The sequence below is a fragment of the Cicer arietinum genome, chromosome 8, assembly GCF_000331145.2.
Source record: "Cicer arietinum cultivar CDC Frontier isolate Library 1 chromosome 8, Cicar.CDCFrontier_v2.0, whole genome shotgun sequence".
Taxonomy (NCBI): Eukaryota; Viridiplantae; Streptophyta; class Magnoliopsida; order Fabales; family Fabaceae; genus Cicer; species Cicer arietinum.
Genome location: NC_021167.2, coordinates 19926404 through 19936308, shown reverse-complemented (window position 1 = coordinate 19936308; position 9905 = coordinate 19926404). Strand labels below are relative to the sequence as shown.

The window sequence follows — 9905 nt, the reverse complement described above, 5'->3', positions numbered from 1 at the left end:
AATTAACATAAAGAGACATTTTAGAGCGCTTATGTGTAAAAGCGCTGTAAAAGGCATTCAAATAACATAATAACACACGGAGGTCTTTTACAGCGCTTATTTGAAAAAAGCGCTGTAAAAGAGCCTTTTAAAAATTTAACTAAAGAAGCCTTTTAGAGCGCTTATGTGTGAAAGCGCTGTAAAAGGCATTCATATAACATAATAACACACGGAGGTCTTTTACAGCGCTTATTTGAAAAAAGCGCTGTAAAAGAGCCTTTTAAAAATTTAACTAAAGAAGCCTTTTAGAGCGCTTATGTGTGAAAGCGCTGTAAAAGGCATTCATATAACATAATAACACACGGAGGTCTTTTACAGCGCTTATTTGAAAAAAGCGCTGTAAAAGGCATTCAAATAACATAATAACACACGGAGGTCTTTTACAGCGCTTATTTGAAAAAAGCGCTGTAAAAGGCATTCAAATAACATAATAACACACGGAGGTCTTTTACAGCGCTTATTTGAAAAAAGCGCTGTAAAAGAGCCTTTTAAAAATTTAACTAAAGAAGCCTTTTAGAGCGCTTTACAAAATAAGCGCTGTAAAAGGCTTATAAAAAGCGCTGTAAAAGTGTTACGTATATATAACAGTTACCTCTTCAGTTTCCTCTTCATTACGTAACCTTCATCTCAACCTTCATTTCTTCTCTTCTTTTGCAAACCCTATCATCCCGTCCTTTACGAACCTTATTTCCACGATCATCTCCTTCATTTCGAACCTTATTTCCATCCAAGATCATCTCTCCCATTTCACACAATATATTTTCATTGAAATACGTAACCCTCATTACGTATTTCTTCAAACCGTATTTCTGTGAACCATATTTCTGTGAACTTTCTGCAAACCCTCTTTTCTTTGCATTTCGTCTTTCTTCGAACCATCATTATTCAGGTATTGATGTTATTAAATTTTTGTAATCATTAGAATGCATGTTGAGCTTTTTTAAGATATACTGATACATGTTGAGTTTGTTTATAATAATGCATGATCCATGTTGAGCTTGTTGATGTTATACTAAAGTGCATGTTGAACTTGTTGTAGTTAAATGGATACAAACAAAGATTTAGAAGTTCAAAATGAAGAAGTTGGCACCTCTAAGACTTACGAAAAAGAAGTCAAACGTGGTGCAACTATCATGCAAAGGGTGATTAAAGCACGGAGCAGTGGCATTAAATTTGAGGTATACTATATATACTCTGTTTGCTGTGTGTTTTTTTATCTTTTTTTAGGGTTTAGGGCATGTACTTACTATATGAGTTTATTAGGTTGGCTGGAACGAGAGTGGTCAGCCAGTTGACCCCAACAGCTCCATGTTTGTAAGCTACATTGGGGCTGTTGTTCGTCAAAATGTCCCAATAACAATAGACAACTGGAGAGATAAGGCGTTGAAGGATGCCAAAGATATCATCTGGAATGACATTCAAGTAAATATTTTGATCTACTCTTTTGTCATTTATAATTTTTTTTCTGTAAAATACATTACTTATAATTGTTTTCATTGCAGACCACTTTTGTTCTTGATGAGGAACGAAAGTCATATGTTTTGAGAGTTGCTGGGAAAATCCATCGTGGATTTAGATCCCATCTCTCAAATTTCTATCTAAAAGATAGAGAAGGAAACACAAATGCTGAACCTCCAAAGATATATCAACATTATATATCAAAGGATGAATGGAGTGCATTTGTTTCCAAACGTTCTGACCCGGCGTTTGTCGTAAGTGATTAATTTATTAGCATTTGTGTTTTATTATTCATATTCGTAGCGTATTTTAAATTTTTACACAATTGCTATTTTTTTTTTATATAGAATATTAGTAAGGCAAATCGCGAACGGGCAAGCAACCCAAAACACCCATACAAGAAATCACGTATGGGATATGCACGCCTTGAACAAAAAATTGTAAGTAATTAAACATCACTTGTAATTTGTATTATAAACTATAGTGTGTAACTAATTTGTATTATTTTGTTTATGATTTTAACGAATAGAGAAAAGACACCCAAGCCGATCAACCCTTGGGTCGTCATATCTTATGGAAGGAAGCGCGTGTTAACAAAGAAGGAGTGGTTGATAATGAAAATGTCAAGAAAGTTGTAGAACTTTGTGTAAGTATATTATCACTTTAATATTTTTTAATATTGTATTTTAAAAATGCTATTGAACTTATCTTTTTAATGTTACATGTATTTTAGGAAACTATTGAACAAAGTTCTGAAACTCAAGAGGGCAACAAGGATACGTGCAGGGACATTCTTGGGAAAGTGTTTAATGTCCCTGAGTATTCCGGTCGAGTGAGGGGGAAAGGATTTGGCGTAACTCCCAAAAGCTTTTTTCCTCAAGAGAAGCGCCAAAAACCTTCCAACGAGGAAGTATTAGAGAAGCTCAGAATCTTATCGGAGCAAGTGGCACTCTTGGTGAATACGAATAAAGACAAGCAACTTCCGGTTCAGCTCCAACCTGAAATACAAATGGAGAGTGAAACCGGGAGTTGCAACGTCGGTTTGAAGAGTATTCCCGAGGTAATTAATTACTTACTACTTACTTGCTTATGTAATTACTTATGTATTAAACAAACTTATATATTAACTGTACTTATGTTTTAACTATTGATGTAGGGTGTCACTACATGTGTCCTATACTTGTCCTCGCCGACTCAACGGAAGGTGGGAAAAGGAATATTGCACAATACTTCGGGAGAAGTATTGCACAATATTCCGATCCCCGCGGGCCATGTCAAAGTATCGCCTACGGTTGCTTTCGAACCAACTGCACCGTTGCCCATACCGGACAACGATGGAGATATGAAGTTCTTAAGCGACGCTATTGGCAGTTACGTGGCATGGCCCACACACCTTGTTGCCCTCGAAAAAAAGATTCCCAAGGACAAATCAGTTACATCTCCCGAAAAGGTTTGTCACATTTATTGCCTAAGGTTTTTTATTTTTTCAGATTCAATAAACTAACATTTTACCTCATTTTTGTAGGTCCAAATAAATAAACCACCCCTACAGCCAAAAAAAGGCAGCAGACCTCAAAAATTGGAGGTTAATAGGGCTGCCAAACTACAAAGGCTGGAGGGTAATAAAGCTGCAAAACTTGCAGCAACAAAAAATCTGGATCGGGGAAAATCGGTCGCTGCTGCTGCTGCTCCTAATAAAAGTCAGCCACGCCTTGGTAAATACGGGGCGTGTCTTGACATCCAAATAAAAAGGAACATGGGCAGCAGCAACGATTCGCCCATTGTACAAATGAATCAAGACATCTTTGGAGATGAGTATATTGAATACCTCGAAAAGGAGCAAATGTACGATCTTCTCGAACATAAGGAGCTGAGTGTTACTGTAATCAGCTTGTACATAAGGTAAAAAATACTTTTAATTGCATTTATTTGTAATTAATTAAATGTATTGGTAATTAATCTAGTTTAAAATTTTCATTGAAGGTTTTTGTACGAGAAGGTCGTGTGCACGAGGAAACTGTCAAATAAATACTCATTCTTGTCTCCGCATAAGATGTCGATGTTCAAACTCGATCCAGACAATGTAAAACACTACATTGTAGATATGTTTTTAAGAAATAAAGAAAGTGATAAATTGTTCTTGGCACCATATAATTCAGGGTACGTAATTTTATCTTTTTTAATTGATGAGAATTTAATTTATTAGTTGTCTATAAACAAAATTGCTTAACCAATTTTTTGTTGTTGTAGGGCACATTGGGTGCTATTTGCAATCAATGCGGTCTCTGAAGTGATATACTATTTGGATCCCGTGCACGGCGATTACACCAATCACCCCGGAATAAAGAATATGCTCGACACGTAAGTAATATTCATTTATTTCTTACATATATATATTTATATATATATATATATAAATATATATATGTAAGAAATAAATGAATATTACTTACGTGTCGAGCATATTCTTTATTCCGGGGTGATTGGTGTAATCGCCGTGCACGGGATCCAAATAGTATATCACTTCAGAGACCGCATTGATTGCAAATAGCACCCAATGTGCCCTACAACAACAAAAAATTGGTTAAGCAATTTTGTTTATAGACAACTAATAAATTAAATTCTCATCAATTAAAAAAGATAAAATTACGTACCCTGAATTATATGGTGCCAAGAACAATTTATCACTTTCTTTATTTCTTAAAAACATATCTACAATGTAGTGTTTTACATTGTCTGGATCGAGTTTGAACATCGACATCTTATGCGGAGACAAGAATGAGTATTTATTTGACAGTTTCCTCGTGCACACGACCTTCTCGTACAAAAACCTTCAATGAAAATTTTAAACTAGATTAATTACCAATACATTTAATTAATTACAAATAAATGCAATTAAAAGTATTTTTTACCTTATGTACAAGCTGATTACAGTAACACTCAGCTCCTTATGTTCGAGAAGATCGTACATTTGCTCCTTTTCGAGGTACTCAATATACTCATCTCCAAAGATGTCTTGATTCATTTGTACAATGGGCGAATCGTTGCTGCTGCCCATGTTCCTTTTTATTTGGATGTCAAGACACGCCCCGTATTTACCAAGGCGTGGCTGACTTTTATTAGGAGCAGCAGCAGCAGCGACCGATTTTCCCCGATCCAGATTTTTTGTTGCTGCAAGAAGCGCTGTAATATGCACACCCATATATGAAATTATGGGTAGGCATTTTACAGCGCTTTTTCGAGAAAGCGCTGTAATATGTACACCCATAACTCATATGACGGGGTGCATATTACAGCGCTTTTTCGAGAAAGCGCTGTAATATGTACGCCCATATATGAAATTATGGGTGGGCATATTACAGCGCTTTTGTGAGAAAGCGCTGTAATATGCACACCCATAACTCATATGACGGGGTGCATATTACAGCGCTTTTTGTGAAGAAGCGCTGTAAAATGTGCATAACAAGCGCGCGTTGTATTTACATGTTTTATAGCGCTTTTATAAAAGCGCTGTTGTATCATTTACAGCGCCCGTTTCCACATCGCTTATTTTTTTGAAAAAGCGCTGTAAATGGCTTAAAAAAAGCGCTGTAAAAGCCGTTTTTTCGCGTAGTGTTTCGTTTTAAATATAGGTAAAAATAATCTTCGCAAGTTTGATGCTAAAGCTGACGAAGGTGTCTTTCTCAGTTATTCCTCTTCTAGTTGATTTTTTTCATATTTATAATAAAATAAGTATGTACACATTACATTTCATAAATATGCTGATGATCTTGCATAAATTTTTGGAAATAATCTCTTAAGGATAAAGACAAAGGTAAGAAAGATGAAGTTCAATAACCTAATCAAGACCTACCAAAAGAATGGAGAGCTTCAAAGAACCATCTTCTTGAAAATGTTACATGAAATATGTCAAAAAGGGAGACTACTCGAAACTCTCTAGATCATGTAGTGATTAGAACCAAATAGATTTTTTGAAACAAGCTCGATGAAAATGGTATTATTATATGAAATAAAGAAATACTTGTTTCAAAATGTTAGGATCAACAAGAGGACATAGATTTTGATGAAATATATGCTTCTGAGACTAAATTAAAAGCCATCGACATGATTATAGTAAAAAGTTCTTTTTTTAAATTGTTTGAAATTAAAGTAAAAAGTTCTTTTTTTAACAGTTATATTCAATATAAGATGTACTTTATCAATCTCGTGATTATACAAATTTTGAACTTTTTAATTATGTTTTCAAATTGAAGAAGGCTTTATATAGACTGAAACAAATTCCTCAAGCTTGGTATGGCCATTTAGAAAAATATTTACTTGAAGATAATTTTAAAATAGGAAAAGTTGATACAATTTTTTCCATTAGAAATTCAAAGCATGATATTTTACTTATTCAAATTATGTGGATGACATTATCTTTGGTGCAACTAATTAATATCTATTAAGGATTTTTATGAAATTGTGCAAAGTGAATTTGAAATGTCGGTGATGCGTGAGATCCTCTTCTTCCTTGGTCTACAAATTCATTAAACAAAGGGGGACATTTTTATTAATGAATCCACATATTGTAAAGAGCTTCTCAAGAAATTTTTAATGCATAATGTCAAAGAAATATCAACTCCTATGAGTACTTCATGTTATCTTGATAAATAAGAAGGAGATAAGTTGGTTGAAGTAATCAAGTATAAATGTACGATAGAATCTCTTCTCTATTTCACTAATAGTCGTTATGATATTATGCTTATTGATTGTATGTATGCTCGCATTCGAGCTAATCCCAAAGAATCACACCTCTCTACTATCAAACACTTTATGAGATTCCTTATTGGCACACAAAATATGGGTTTGTAGGCCTAATGGTGCATATTTCACTTTGGTTGGATACTCAAACTAATTTTGTGGGATACAAAATGGAGCAAAAAAGTACTAATCAAACTGGTCACTTTCTTGTCAATACCTTAATGTCATAGTAGGATAAAAAACAAGTCAATTTGGCTTTCTCCACTATCGAAAGGGAATATGTTGTCGCCAATTGTTATTGCACTCAAGTTATTTGGATGAAACAACAATTAAATGGTTATAGGATCAATTGTGAAATTGTTCCAATTTAATGCAACAACACTAGTGTCATAAACCTTACCAAAAATCTGGTTTATCAATCTTGAATTATACAATTTTAATTCGACACAATTTTATAAGAGATCATGTTCAAAAAAGGAATTACTTGGTCGAGTATGTGGAAAGATATTACTAAATCTTTGCCTAAAGAAAATTTATTTTTCATAAGAACTAAATTAAAAATTCTGAATCAGTCATGCATTGAGTGATCGTATGTGTATTAATATTTTCTTTTATTATAACTAACTTGTAGGTTGAATGTGTTGACAAGTTTATGCATATCTCTCTTCAAATGTAAAATTTGAATAAGTAAGGAAAACGCATGATTTTTTAACTCTTAAGAAAATATGATCAATTATATATTCAACTATAATTAGTTATACATTTGTGTCATAACCAATTATGAACTCATCCATAATTCGAAATGCAGTCATATGTCATAACCAATTATGTATTCATACATAATATGTTATGCATACATAATCAATTAGACACAAGTTTCCAAGCAAGATTACACACATATACTTCATTTAAGGTATTCATATTTCTAAAACCCAACCATCCTTCAATCTTTGGTTTTTAAATTTTCTCCCAAAAAACCAGATGACATTTTCTAGGCCCATTACTACTTCCCCAGATAAAATCTCTACAGATTTAATCAGCCTCGTCACAAACAGAAGTAGGGAAAGGCATCGTTTGCATAATATAGCCTAGAATGCTTGCAAGAAAGGACTGAGCAAGACTAATACAACCTACACGTGAAACAACGTTGTCTTTCCGAAAGCTGAATTTCTTCTTCATTTTATAATAATAGAAAAAAATGAAGATTTGGATATAAGTTGATGAAGCATAGGTGCTCTTAGGTACCAAGTTGATGTGTTGATGAAATTTCAAGAGTTTGACTTAACACCTATGTTTTATCACCTCTAGTATTTTTGAAGAAAAACACTTTAGCACTGATGACTCTTCATCATATGCATATTTTTCATTGTTTTTAGTCTTATTTATCTTTTATTCATTAGTTAATTTAAAGAGTGATTTGATATATTTTGTTAACTAAACCCTATTTGTTAGGGATGAGTGTAACAAGATTAAACCCTTATTTTTTGATTTGATTTTTTAGTTATATGAATGAGTTTATTGAATTATTTTTTTCATCTATGTGCTTAATGTTTTTTATTGTTTGATCAACATTAAAATGTTCTACGATTCGTATTTTGAAACGAAAGTGGGCTTTACGAATGCTTGATATGAGAAATTCATAAATTTGTAGTCTAGGGATAGATGTAAGTCATAAAACTAATTAAATTAGTTGCAAAGATAATAGTTTAAAAAGAGAGTTTTTGTACGGTAAGACTTAATGCTAATCTTAAATCCACTAAGGAATTAAGGGTTACTTTGGAATTAAAGATTCTGCCACTAAGACATTAGAGCAATAATAATAAAGAAAATTCAATAATAACTCAATAAAAGAATTTAGTAACTAGGATCAAATTAGACACCAAAGTTGGATTCGAAGTGAAACTCATCCGTGACATTTTTATTATTATAAAAGATCAATTTTATTAGTGTTGTTAATTTTAAATATTATTTCAATTAATCTGAGAACTTTTTGTTCAACTTTAGTGATTAAATATAATTCGATAGTAAAACGCAATCCTTGGATTCGACACTTGGTACTACCGTTTTAATTATTACTTGCAACAATTCAGTACACTTGCTGGAACGCTATCAAACACACATTCCAATTAACACTCATAGAAGTAGTATAGACACAATGCTTGATGATATTTGAGATGTTAACCGAGAAATGCATTCAAAACCTCTATGATAAAACCCATAATTGATGCAGTCATAAGCTTTTTCAAAATCCACCGGATACAACTTCAGAATCATAAAATTCTTGGTCCTACATATGAGTCATAGAATGAATTACTTTCTATAAAGTTAAGATAATGTCAGTAGTAGATCTTCCATGTATGAAACTACTTTATGTTTAAGAGACCACACATGCCATAATCTCTATAATTCTTTGATAAATAATATTATAGCTCACATTACATAAAATAATAAAATAATAAGTCTAAGGTGAATAACTCTAGAAGGATCATCACATCTATAGGAGTTTGGATTATACATCATAATATAATCCTTCCCTAAGTAGGGAATTGTTTACCCCAACTTCTCTACAATTCCAAATTAAACAATTGATTGCACATTAAGATCCAACTCTCACAACAAAGATGATCAACAAGTTCTCACAAAGAATAGAAAAATCTAAATTCTCACAAAGGAGAGATAATCATCCAAAACAGTTACAAGGAGGAATAACAAACTTGTAAAAGCAATATATTAATCACAACATCCACAACCATGATGATTGAAATGCAAGTGATGATGTTCGGAGAAGCCTCCCAACACAACAACTTTGTTTACATTAACTACAATTCTGCAACAGAGGAGCATGAGGAAGATTTTTAATAAGATTTAATTTCAAAGATATTTTTAATAAGATTTAATGGTGAATCAATCTCAGAAGATTTGATACGAAATTTTAGTTCATAATGATTTCTTGATTCATAGTCAGGTACAATAAGCTAAGGAAAATTTACTAGTCAAGAAGTATGAACTTTTCCAAATGGAAGAAGATGAAGACATTGAAACAATGTTTTTTAGATTCTAAACTCTAATTTCCAAATTGAAGGTTCTCCAAAAGAGTTACGGTATCTCTTACAACGTCAAAAAATTCCTCAGAAGTCTTCCCAGTAAATGGAGACCAAAGATAACAACAATTCAAGAGACTAAGGATCTAAACAAACTACTTATGGAAGAGTTGGTGAGTTCACTCAAATCCCATGACATTGAATTGGTTGCACATAAGCCCAAAAAGAAGTCAAACTCCTTAGCTCTACAAGCTACTGAAAACTTAGAGGAAAGCAAATTGGAAGATTAAAGGGAAGACTATGATGATGAAGAGTTGTCCTTTATCTCAAGAAAAATCCAGCGCATATGAAACAACCGAAATAAATCTTTCCCTTAAAGAGATTTCAAACGATCCCAAAATAATAGAGGAGCCAGTGAAAAATTAGTCAAGAAAAGAATCATCTACTATGAATACAAAAAACCAGACCATTTTAAATTAGAATGTCCTAAACTTGAAAAGGGAAATTCTCAAAGAAAAGACTTAAAGGCATAAAAGAAAGGTCTTATGGATACTTAGGATGATTATGATGAATAATCTAATGAAGATGAAAAACATGGCTTTGATGGCATATATACACTATGATTCT

At 32.8% G+C, this 9905-nt stretch overlaps 1 protein-coding gene across 1 annotated transcript; it reads left to right on the top strand.

Moving 5' to 3' along the window:
• Positions 1–1850: 1850 nt before the first annotated feature.
• On the top strand, positions 1851–9568 carry LOC140919088 (uncharacterized). The gene is made up of 4 exons (XM_073364607.1): positions 1851–1937; positions 2027–2143; positions 2231–2557; positions 9320–9568. Exons 1-4 carry the CDS (start codon positions 1908–1910, stop codon positions 9566–9568), a joined length of 723 nt encoding a protein of 240 aa, XP_073220708.1. The 5' UTR covers positions 1851–1907.
• The last annotated feature ends 337 nt before the right edge of the window (positions 9569–9905 follow it).